The sequence below is a fragment of the Capricornis sumatraensis genome, chromosome 6, assembly GCF_032405125.1.
Source record: "Capricornis sumatraensis isolate serow.1 chromosome 6, serow.2, whole genome shotgun sequence".
NCBI lineage: Eukaryota > Metazoa > Chordata > Mammalia > Artiodactyla > Bovidae > Capricornis > Capricornis sumatraensis.
This window is the reverse complement of record NC_091074.1, coordinates 104,145,185-104,158,112: the sequence shown is the minus strand read 5'-3', so window position 1 is coordinate 104,158,112 and position 12,928 is coordinate 104,145,185. Positions and strand designations below refer to the sequence as shown.

The window sequence follows — 12,928 nt, the reverse complement described above, 5'->3', positions numbered from 1 at the left end:
CTGTATTGCAGAGGATAAAGAGAAGTTTGCCTGTCTACTCTAACGCAAGCTCCTTACACATGGCGACTATACCTTGTTTTTGTCTTTCTGGTACATATTTAATGGGTACTAATTAATCATTTGTTGAATAAAGTAATTACTTAGAATTATATTACTAAACTTAAGAATTTCCCCCTCTTTTTAACAGTCAAGTCTCCCTTGATGATCTCTGACTTGGAGGCAATTAAATCAATTGCTACAGTTGTTCATTTCACTCATTTATAAATAATAACCAATCTTTTGATATACTGTGGCCAAAGAGAATCCATACTAAGCAACTATACTCCAATGAAAGTTAAAAAAAAAAAAAGAATCCATACTAATTCTGTGGTTTAAGTTATAGTGTAACTGACTGGTAAGAAAAAAAAGGCAAACAATAATCTGACTGCCTATTCATACTAACTCTACACTAACCAATTAGATAACAATAATCAAAAGGCTTATTAGTATTCACATATTTTATCTGAATGGATCACATACTCTCTCATGATTTTCACCAATGACCACTGAAAGCACCAATCAGTATGGCTCACCTTAAAATGTGAACATGGCCCAAACGGCAGGTCATAAAGCACTCTGAATTTATACAAGATACAGTACATTGAAGAAGAACTCAAGTAGGAGAGCTATAAACCGGACACAAAAGAAAAATAAGAAACCAGCCATTTTACTACAGTGTTAGGGAAAACAAAGTAATATTGATACAACAGTTTGATAAGAGTAATACAAGAAATAATATGGAATTCCATGTAAAATACTAGCACCAACTGAGAACAAGCAGTCAGCCCTCAACTTACAGGTTATTCTCATTTCTAAACTTTCGTGTAGAATTTAGACTGTATGTGGAAAGAATAAAATGACATGCAAAGCATGGGCATGGCACATGCCGCTGTGCACAGCACAAATAGGTATTATAAATATGTTGAAACAAAACACAGAGCTTCAGTCTGGTTCGCCTATTCAGACTCAAATGCCTAAGCTGAACATCAGGGACAGTGGAGTAAAGTGAACGGTGGACTATGGACCAGAGGTGGTGGTAGGACCAGATTCAGAAGAGGGAGAGGAAGAGGAAGAACATCTGAGCAGGTATCATCTTCCCTTCCCTTCACCATCTGTCATGATTTGAGCCCAGTGGATGATCTGGCTGGGCTGAGATGAAAGTTTCATGTAAAGCTGAAGTTAGTGTCAGAGGGAGGAAGATTCCTACTCACCCCATACAATGTATACATTTTTGAGTTTTCCAAAATAATGATAGTAAAGGAGGAAATAAACTTGTTCATCAGAAATGGCAGGGAAGGAAAGTTGATGGATTCATGCTCTGCTGAAAAATAAGACCTCAGATGGGAGCTCTCACCAGATGGTTTTCGTTTCCTCCGTAGAGCATAAGGTTAGGAAAGAGGAAGAAAAAGAGACTTAAGAAAAGAAAAGCATGAATAATCACTTGGAGAGTATGAATAAGAGAGACAAATAAATGAATAAGATGAATTATTTAGAGATGAATACAAAGAACTGATTTCACAGCAATTCTAGTGCAGTTCAGTTCAGTCGCTCAGTCGTGTCTGACTCTTTGCGACCCCATGAATCGCAGCACGCCAGGCCTCCCTGTCCATCACCAACTCCCAGAGTTAACTCAGACTCATGTCCATCAAGTCGATGATGCCATCCAGCCATCTCATCCTCTGTTGTCCCCTTTTCCTCCTGACCCCAATCCCTCCCAGCATCAGAGCCTTTTCCAATGAATCAACTCTTCACATGAGGTGGCCAAAGTACTGCAGTTTCAGCTTTAGCATCATTCCTTCCAAAGAACACCCAGGGCTGATCTCCTTTAGGATGGACTGGTTGGATCTCCTTTCAGTCCAAGGGACTCTCAAGAGTCTTCTCCAACATCACAGTTCAAAAGCATCAATTCTTCAGCGCTCAGCCTTCTTCACAGTCCAACTCTCACAGCCATAGATGACCACAGGAAAAAGCATAACCTTGACTAGACAGACCTTTGTTGGCAAAGTAATGTCTCTGCTTTTCAATATGCTATCTAGATTGGTCATAACTTTTCTTCCAAGGAGTAAGTGTCTTTTAATTTCACGGCTGCAGTCACCATCTGCAATGATTTTGGAGCCCAGGAAAATAAAGTCTGACACTGTTTCCACTGTTTCCCCATCTATTTCCCATGAAGTGATGGAACCAGATGCCATGATCTTCATTTTCTGAATGTTGATCTTTAAGCCAACTTTTTCACTCTCCTCTTTTACTTTCATCAAGAGGCTTTTTAGTTCCTCTTCACTTTCTGCCATAAAGGTGGTGTCATCTGCATATCTGAGGTTATTGATATTTCTCCAAGCTAAACAGCTTACCTGCTTGTGGCAACTCACATGGATAGAGTTGAGCAAAGGATAATGTGTTAAGAGAATGAGAAATTATTCAGTGGCAGTAGAGATGAAGAGGGACATTCAGTCTATTATTCTTTCAAAAAACATGAATCATTGCTATGTGAGATCCTATATTAGGGCTTGGATATTCAGAGATAAATAGAGCATGATTCTGTCCCCAGGAAAGTCCTGCACCACTGCAGCAAGATGATAAACAAAGCACCAAAGAAGTTTAACACTGAATCCTAATGGTATCTGGCACCTCTGATTTTTAAAGGCAATTGTTAAATTGTTTTATTCTCTAGCATCACATATTTATATTTATGTCTGTATATGCTATGGCTCGAAATAATGAAATGCACATTTATACATCTATCAATCAATTGATGTACTTTTATATTCATCTGAAATCTGTCTTTTAAAGCTCCCTGTAATATGGCAGTATCTCTACATAATCAATCTAATTTTCAGCTATTTCTTCCGAGCTTTCTATTCCAGTCAGACATATTTGACAGACGTATTCCACAAACTTAAGTGTCCAAGAAAACAACTCCTCTTTCTTGTCCAAAAGAAACAAAGAATGGAGGAATTATCATTTGCCTGATAAATGCATTTCTTACGTTACTACAGGAACTAAGAGCTTTTCCTTATACTGATTTCAACTATTTGTAAAGGTAATAAAAGTTCACATGAATGGATGTTTAAGTGCTAAAAAGTACCTTCAAACGTTGTCATGGAAACTTAAAATTCTGAAAAGGATTTATATTATCTTTTCCTTCTGGTAAGAAAAAATGTTATTTGACCTTGCATTTTAAAATAAGTTTTAAAATTATCATTAAAAAAGTTACTACCTCAAACAGGATTCTCTCTTTCATAAACTTTTAAATTATGGTAAAATACATATAACAAAAATTTTATTATCTTAACCATTTCTCAGTGCAGATTTCAGTAGCACTAATGTATATGTACATTAATGTACATTCACTATGTACATACACTAAGTTTTCATTAAGTACATTATTGTGCAATCATTAGCATCATCAATCTTCAGATCTCATCTTGCAAAACTGAAACTCTTCATGTAGAAATCAGTAACTTCCCATTTCTCTCTCCCCACAGCTCCCAGCAACTACCAGTCCACCTTCTGCCTTTGACCACTCTAACTATCTCATTTAATAAGGGGACTCATACAGTATTTGTCCTTTTGTAATTGGCTTATTTCATTTAACCTAATATCTTCAAGGTCCATACATACTGTAGCATATGTCAGAATTCCCTTTCTTTTTAAAAAAATTCTGATGAAAACATTAACATAAAATATACCATAGTAAGCATTTTTTAAAAAGTGTATGTTAGTGTTAACTATATGTACACTGTTGTACAACAGAGCTCTAGAATTTTTTCATCTTGAAAAACTGAAACTCTATACCCATCCAACATCATCTCCCTATTTTCCATCCCCCTCAGCTCTTTCAACCACCATTTTACCTTTAAAGAGTCTGACTTTCATTTATTTATTTATAACTTTATTTATTTATTTATGACTATGTTGGGCTTTCCTGGTGGCTCAGGGGTAAAGAATCCGCCTGCCAACGCAGGAGACATGGGTTTGATCCCTGGGTTGGGAAGATCCCCTGGAAAATGAAGTGGCAACCCACTCCAGTATTCTTCTCTGGAGAATCCCATGGACAGAGGAGCCTCGTGGGCTCCAGTCCATGGGGTCACAAGCAGTTAGACACGACTTAGCAACGAAACAACAACGTACCCATCCCATATCATCTCCCCATTTCCCATCCCCCTCAGCTCTCGCAACCACCATTTACCTTTAAAGAGTCTGACTATTTTATTTATTGATCTATAGCTTTATTTATTCATTTGTGGCTGTGCTGGGCATTCGCTGCTGCGCAGGCCTTTCTCTAGTTGCAGTGGGTGGGCTTCTTTTTGTGGAGCATGGGCTCTAGGGCACACGTGCTTCAGTAGTGGCGGCACGTGAGCTCAGTAGTTGTAGTTCCCGGGCTCTAGAGCACATGTTCAGTAGTTGTGGCGCATAGGCTAAGTTGCTCTCCAGCATGTGGGATCCCCTGAGATCAGGGATTGAACCGGTCTCCTGCATTGGCAAGTGAACTCTTCACCACTGAGCCACCAGGGAAGCCCCTGACTATTTTAGGTACTTCATGTAAGTGTAATCGTGCAGCATTTGTCTTTCTGTGACTGCCTTACTTCACCTGGCATAATATCCTCAGGCTTCCTACATATTATAGTATATGGCAGGATTTCCTTATTTTTTAAGGCTGACTAGTATTCCCCTGTATGTATATATCACATTTTCTTTATCCATTCATCTGTCAATGGAAATTTAGGTTGCTTCTACCTCGTGGCAGCATAAGGCTGCAACGAACAAGACTGTGTAAATATCTCTTCAATATCCTGCTATCAATTCTTCTAAAAGTGGAACTTTGGGGTCAGATCTATTTTTCTCCAAGACAATTTTTTAAGAGTAGTTTTAGGTTCTCAGCAAAACTGAGAAGAAGGTACAGAGATTTCCCATAAACCTCACACCCCCACATAATGCCTAGCCTCCACCATTATCAACATTCTCCCACCAGAATGCTATGTTTGATACAACTGATAAACCTACTGACAGATCATAACCACCCCAAAGTCCATAGTCTACATTAGAGTTCATCTTTGTGCTTTACATTCTGTTGTTGTTGTTCAGTTGCCCATTCATATCCGACTCTTTGCATCCTCATGGACTGCAGCATGCCAGGCCTTTCTATCCCTCACCATCTCCCAAAGTTTGTCCAAGTTCATGTTCATTGCGTTGGTGATGCCATCCAGACATCTCATCCTCTGACGCCCTCTTCTCCTTCTGCCCTCAATCCTTCCCAGTATCAGGGACTTTTCCAATGAGTCAGTTCGCATCATATGACCAAAATACAGGAGTTTCAATTTCAGCTCATCAGTCCTTCCAACAAGTATTCAGGGTTGATTTCCCTTAAGACTGACTGGCTTGATCTCCTTGCTGTTCAAGGGACCCTCAGGAGTCTTCTCTAGCACCACAGTTCGAAGGCATCAATTCTTCAGCATTCTGCCTTCTTTATGGTTCAGTTCTCACAACCGTACGTGACCACTGGGAAGACCATAGCCTTGACTATAAGAACCTTTGTCAGCAGAGTAATGTCTCTGCTTTGCAACACACTGTCTAGGTTTGTCATAACTTTTCTGCCAAGAAGGAAACGTCTTCTGATTTCATGGCTGCAGTCACCATCCAGTGATTTTAGAGCTCAAGTAGAGGAAATCTGTCACTGCTTCCACATTTTCCCCCCTCTATTTGCCATGAAGTAACAGGTCCAGATGCCATGATCTTAGTTTTTTTAATATTTAATTCTAAGCTAGCTCTTTCATTCTCCTCCTTCACCCTCATCAAGAAGCTCTTTAGTTCCTCTTCACCTTCTGCCATTAGAGTGGTATCATCAGCATATCTGAAGTTGTTGCTATTTCTCCTGTCTATCTTGATTCCAGCTTGTAACTCATTCAGCCCAGCATTTCTCATGATGTGCTCAGCATATTAAACAAACCGGGTGACGGCAGAGAGCCCTGTTGTACTCCTTTCTCAATCTTGAATGAATCAGTTGTTCCAAACAAGGTTCTATCTGTTGCTTCTTGACCCCCATACAGGCTTTTTTCAGGAGACAGGTAAGATGGTCTCGTATTCCATCTCTTTAAGAGCTTTCCAGTTTATTATAATCCACACAGTCAAAGGCTTTGGCATAGTCGATGAAACAGAGGTAAATGGTTTTTTTTGGAATTCCCTTGCTTTCTCTATGATCCAGTGAATGTTGGCAATTTGATCTCTGGTTCCTCTTCTTTTTCTAAATCAAGATTGGACATCGGGAAGTTCTTGGTTCGCATAATACTGAAGCCTAGCATGAGCGATTTTAAGCATTCCCTTACTAGCATGGGAGATGAGTGCAACTGTCTGATGGTTAGCACATTCTTTAGTACTACCCTTCTTGGGAACTGGGATGAGGATTGACCTTTTCCAGTCCTGTGGCCATTTCTGGGTCTTCCAGATTTGCTGACATATTGAATGCAACACCGTGATGGCGTTATCCTTTAGGGTTCTGAATAATTATACTGGAATTCTGTAGCATCCACTAGCTTTATTGACAGCAGTGCTTCCTAAGCCCCATTTGACTTCGTGCTACAGAATGTCTGGCTGGCTCTGGGTGGCTGACCACACCATTGTAATCATCCCATCCATCTGGATCTTTTTTACACAGTTCTTCTGTGTATTCTTGCCATCTCTTCTTGATCTTTTCTGTGTCTACTAGGTCTCTACCATTTATGTACTTTATTGTTCCCATTTGTGGGCAAAATGTTCCCTTGATATTTCCAATTTTCCTGAAGAAATCTCTAGTCTTTCCCCTTTTGTTGTTTTCTTCAAGATTTATACACTGTTCATTGAAGAAGGCCTTCATATCTCTCTGTGCTGTTCTTTGGAAATCTGCATTTAGTTGGCTATGCCTTTCCCTTTCTCCCTTGCTTTTCGCTTCTCATCTTTCTTTAGTTATTTATAAAACCTCCTCAGATAATCATTTTGCCTTCCTGCTTTTCTTTTTCTTTGGGAGGGTTTTGTTCACTGCCTCCTGCACAATATTACAGACCTCTGTCCATAGTTCTTCAAGCACACTGTTTACAAGTTATAATCTCTTGAATCTATTTGTTACCTCCACTGCATATTCATAGGGGATCTGATTTAAGTTGTACCTGGCTGGCCTAGTGGTTTCCCTCACTTTCTTTAGTTTAAGCCTGAATTTTGCTATGAGAAGCTGATGATCTGAGCCATAGACAGCTCCAGGTCTTGTTCAGCTTCTCCATCTTCAATTACAAAAAATGTAATCAATTTGATTTCAGTATTGGCCATTTGGTGATGTCCATGCGTAAAGTCGTTTCTTGTGTTTTTGAAAAAGGGTATTTGCTATGACCAATGCATTCCCTTGGCAGAATTCAGTTAGCCTTTGCCCTACTTCATTTTGTTCTCCAAGGCCAAACTTGCCTGTAACTCAAGGTATCTCTTGACTTTCTACTTTAGCATTCTAATCCTCAGTGATGAATAGAACATCTTTTTGTTGGTGTTTTGTTGGTGTTAGTTCTAGGAGGTCCTATAGGTCTCCACAGAACTGATCAATTTCAGCTGCTTTAGCATTGGTGGTAGGGGCATAGACTTGGATTAATGTGATGTTGAATGGCTTGCTTTGGAAATGAACTGAGATCATTCTGTCATTTTTGAGGCTGCACCAAAGTACTGCATTTCAGACTCTTGTTGATTATGAGGGCTACTATATTTCTTTTCACCAATCCAAAAAACAATAAAGATTCTTTTAAGAAATTCAGAAATTTCAACTTAGGGATACTTTTAACATTTAAGTGCTCAGGCCCCTACAAAAAAGGCTCCCCCTTGATTATAATTTTATAGTTTCCTATTTATGTTTTTAAATTATCTTCTTCATCCTCTACTGCTGTGCTTTTTGATGTTGACATTGTTACTTTTTTAAATGCCTAATCTGCTAACTTATTTTGCAAATAGCTGCCTCAAAAGCCTAAGGGTGCCTTTATCACTAGGCACCAATCAAAGAGGTCTGTTTTCTCAAATAATGTTTATTCATTAACACTCCTGAACAACAACTTTGTGCAAGATACTATGGGTAATACAAAGCTGCAAAACTCATTGGAAGGGGCTTGTTAACGAGACCTATTAAGGTCATACTCAGTATCACATTCACTTACAAGGACAAGGGTCTGGAAACAAAGGATGAAAACTGGGCATCATGGAGCATTTTCCCCCAGTGGATCATCACAGCAGGCAACGCAGCCACCAAGGAACTAGCTCTCTTCTGGCCTTCCTGATGATATGTCAGGTTCAAGGACCAACACTCACATCCAGTAAGTAGGTCCAAGAGAACATGTTAGAAAATAGTTCAATACTAGATCATAGTTTTGAATGCCAGGGTAAGACCCATAGACTTTGATTGTATCTTTTTACCACTGATTTCTGAATAAGAGATTAATAAGGAAGATTAACACAGCAGCAGTATGTAAATTCAGTACAAGTTAAGAGTTTGGAGACAGGAAAAGTATTACATTCATTGGTAGAATAATAACAGTGATGATGATGTAACAGCAGTAGCCAATCCTTTTTTTTTTTTTTTAACAAGTTATATTTGCCCAACACTGTTCTAATCATTTTTCATGTATTAACTCCTCATAACAATTCTACGAGGTACTTCAGGTACAAATACACCTGTTTCATAGATGGGGAAATTGAGGCATGGAGAGATTGAGTAACTTGCCCAGGGTCTCACAGATATTAAGTAGCAGGACCAACATCTGAACCTAGGCAATCTGGTTCCAGAGTCTAGACAACTAACCACTCAATCATACTACCTTTCAGAGTACACTATACATGCCTACATTGTCTGATATTTTAGGAAAGCCCTTAAGGAATAACTCATCCTTCCCTGAAACCTGATAATGCTAGAGCTGACAGTCCTGGTATTAGACTCAGCAAATCAACACATGTATGAGAGAATGAGATCTTAAAAGAGTAGTTGGTAACTGTTTATTCAGTGCTCACCAAGTATCCAGTACTCTTCATGCATCATCTCATTTAATCCTCATACCAACCTAAGAGAGGGGCATTATTTGAAACCTACAGTGTCCAGATGAGTAAGTCTAGGCTCAGACAGGCTATACCTTCTGTCCCTCATTACAGAGCCAGTCAGTGACAGAAGCAGAATTAGAATCCAGATCCAAATCAGTCCCATGCTCTTTGTACTATCTGATGCTGACAGACAGGAATACCACTGGTGTGGGAGCCTCCATCCTGCTCCCTCAGAAGGCTAGCACCTCCATCTGAAACACTCTAAACTCTAGAACCAGGCTGATGTATAGTTATGTTCCTGGGCTATTTCTCCAACCAGCCAGAAGTGATAGCAGGTGGATGCCTGAGTCAGCTCTTGTTCAAGGCGAGAACTACCCTGTGATTTGGGCAGGACAAAGGCAACTCTCCAGATTCATGCACACAAAATACAAACATGAAACCTCATGGAAAAATACAAGCTTGAGGGACTATCACTATGCAGCCTTCCTTGAAGAGAGGTTTTAAAAAAAACATTCTCTGAAAAGAAGTGCTGTGAGTCATATGGAGCTGAGGGTAGCACCTGAAGATTAGCAACCTAGGAGAAGAAAGCTGGAGTTCAGGAAATTGAATATGCTTATTTTCTCAGGGAATTCCCAAATATTTAAGCTCAAGGTTTCTCATAACTTATTTCTTTGAAAAATGATTAAGACATAATGCCTAATTAAAAAAACAAAACACAAAATTATATATACAATTAACACACTGAAAAATGGTGGAAGTTTTTTGACTTCATTATTTTTTTCTGAACTTTTCAAATTTCCTATGATAGATACACATTATATCCAGGGATAAAAATAAACTAACTTTGAACCTATACTTAAGGAGGGGCAGAAAAAAACACCAAATTTCCCATACAGTAGTCTAATATTTCCCAAATACTCAAACAGGCTACATCAAAATCACCTGAAACATTTGTAAAAAATACAAATTTTCAGGACCCAAAGACCTACTCAGTCAGAATTTCCCTGGGCGGGGCCCAGGAATCTGGTGTTTCAACAAGCTCCCTAAGTGACTATAATAATTTACATCAAGGAAGTCCAAAAGTATCTTCACTTTTCTTTTTCTTTCTAAGATTCTATGATGATTTATTTAATGCTAGGACAAATTTATATTGAAAGGCAAACACATAATATTTAACAGTCACTGTACTATAGACTTGGAAAGCCTAATGTCTCACCATTTATCTCTGCAAACTTCTGAACATCACTTATGGTTTTCAGTTCTTGTCTTGGACATGCTGCTACACACAGTGCTACAGACTTGATCTTCCGGTTTATCAAGTCCAGATTGCATGGATCCAAAAAGAATACATACCTAAAGCATGAAGAAAAATGTTGAGATATTATTTCACAAAACATAGTTTGGCTCACTGCATATGTGAATAAACCTAACAGCAAGGAACATCTCATTGCATTCTACTTAAATTTAATCATACATGAACAAACATTTTGCAAATCTAGTCATACACTGATTTTTAAAAAAGTAACTGCTTATAAATATACTCAACAGTAGGGATGGAGGAACTACAGAACTCATTTTTAATGATTTTTTTTAATATTTAAAATTTTGTAATGTGTATTTTGTAATCAGAAATTATCTATTTCAGGTTTTTTATTTTTAAAATAACTAGCTTTAGTTTTCTTTTTTGACAAATTGTACCCCCCAAATTACTGCTATATAACATGAATTATACTTTATACATAAACTTTAGTGAATACACAATCATATATAAAGCATATCATTATAAAAATGAACAAATATATATAAGGGTAGCCAAAATGACTGAGTAAGAAGACCCTGAGCTTATCTTCTCATGTGGGCACACCAAAATGACAAGTATTTACAGAGCAACTATTGATGAGAATGACCTGAAGATTAGCAGAAAAGATTTTCCACAGCTCAAGATATAAAGAAGGAATCACAGGGAGATGAACAGAGGGGCGGAGACACGTTGCAGGCAAGATCCACATCCCTGGGTAGGCAACCCACAAATGGCAGGATAATCACAACAGCAGAAGTTCTGCTCAAGGAGAGAAGGATCCAAGCCCCATAATGGGCCCTCAGTCCAGGGACTCTGCACAAGGAAAACAAGCCTCCGGAATATCTAGCACTGAAGATGAGCAGGGTTTGCACACAGGGAAGTCAGAGACTCCACTCTTAAAGGACACACACAAAACCTCTCAAAACCCAATATAAATGCTGCCTACAAAGGAGCACTTCAGATCTAAAGACAGATACAGACTGAAAGTGAGGGAAAGGAAAGAGGGATTCCATGCAAATGGAAACAAAAAGAAAACTGGAGTAGCAATACTTAGAACAGACAAAATAGACTTTAAAACAAAGACTGTACAAAGAAAACAAAGAAGCATGTTACAGAACGATCAGGGATTGATCCAAGAGGCAGATATAACAATTGTAAATATACATGTACCCAACATGTATTTTGGGGGAAAAAATGGAAACAGTGACAGACGATTTTCAAAATCATCTTCAAAATGGGCTTCAAAATCATTGTGCACAGTGACTGCAGCCATGAAATTAAAAGACACGTGCTCCTTGGAAGAAAAGCTATGACAAACCTAGACAGTATATTAAAAAGCAGAGACATTACTTTGCTGACAAAGGTCTGTAGCATCAAAGCGATGATTTTTCCAGTAGTCATGTATGGATGTGAGAGTTGGACCATAAAGAAGGTTGAGCACTGAAGAATTTATGCTTTTGAACTGTGGTGCTAGAGAAGACTCTCGAGAGTCCCTTGGATTGCAAGGAGATCCAACCAGTCCATCCTAAAGGAAATCAACTTTGAATATTCCTTGGAAGGATTGATGCTAAAGCTGAAGTTCCAATACTTTGGCCACCTGATGCGAAGAGCCAACTCACTGGAAAAGACCCTGATACTGGGAAAGACTGAAGACAGGAAGAGAGGTCATGAAAGAGGATGAGATGGTTGGATGGCATCACTGATTCAACGGATATGAGTCTGAGCAAACTCAGGGAGATAGTAAAGGACAGGGAAGCCTGGCATGCTGCAGTCCATAAGGGGTCACCAAGAAGCAGACACGACTGAGCAACTTTACAAGGTACCCAACACTTAAACACATGAAGCAAACATTGGTAGACAGAGAGAGAAATTGACAGTAACACAATAATAGTAGGGGACTTTAACACCCTACTTACATCAATAGACCAAAGTCAATAAGGAAACACTGGCCTTAAATAACACATTCAATCAGAACTTAACTAATATATAGAAACCATTCTATCCAAAAGCAGCAGAATACACATTATTTTTGAGTGCACATAATGAAACAAAGTCTCAGATGGGCCACATGCTAAGCCACAAGGCAAATTTCAGTAAATTTAGGAAGACTGAAATCATATCAAGCACCTTTTCTGACCACAAAAGTATGAAACCAGTAATCAACTACAAAAAAAACCCCTGCAAAACTCATAAACATGTGGCGGGTAGACAACATGCTACTAAACAGGCAATGAAGACATGGTACAGGCCAGATCCACACCTCTCGGTAGGCAGCCCACAAATGGGTTGAAATCAAAGAGGAAATTTAAACACGCCTGGAGACAAATGAGAACAGAAATACAACAATTCAAAATCCATGGCATGCAGTAAGAGTAGCTCTAGGAGGAAAGTTTATAGTGATTCCAGGTTGCCTCAGGAAATTTTAAAAATTTCAAATAAGAAGCCCAACCATACACCTACAGGAACTGGGAAAAGAAGAACAAACAAAACCCAAAGTTAATAAAAGGAAAGAAAGAATAAAGACCAGAGCAAAAATAAAATGAAAGTGATAAAAAA

At 38.7% G+C, this 12,928-nt stretch overlaps 1 protein-coding gene across 1 annotated transcript in view; it reads right to left on the bottom strand.

Annotated features, from left to right (window-relative positions):
* SLC44A1 (solute carrier family 44 member 1) overlaps positions 1 to 12,928 on the bottom strand; it is a 166,532-nt gene that overhangs the window by 54,544 nt on the left and 99,060 nt on the right. The window contains exon 5 of the mRNA XM_068973651.1: positions 10,289 to 10,425. Coding sequence (XP_068829752.1) covers positions 10,289 to 10,425 — 137 coding nt within the window. The remainder of the gene's footprint in view (positions 1 to 10,288; positions 10,426 to 12,928) is intronic.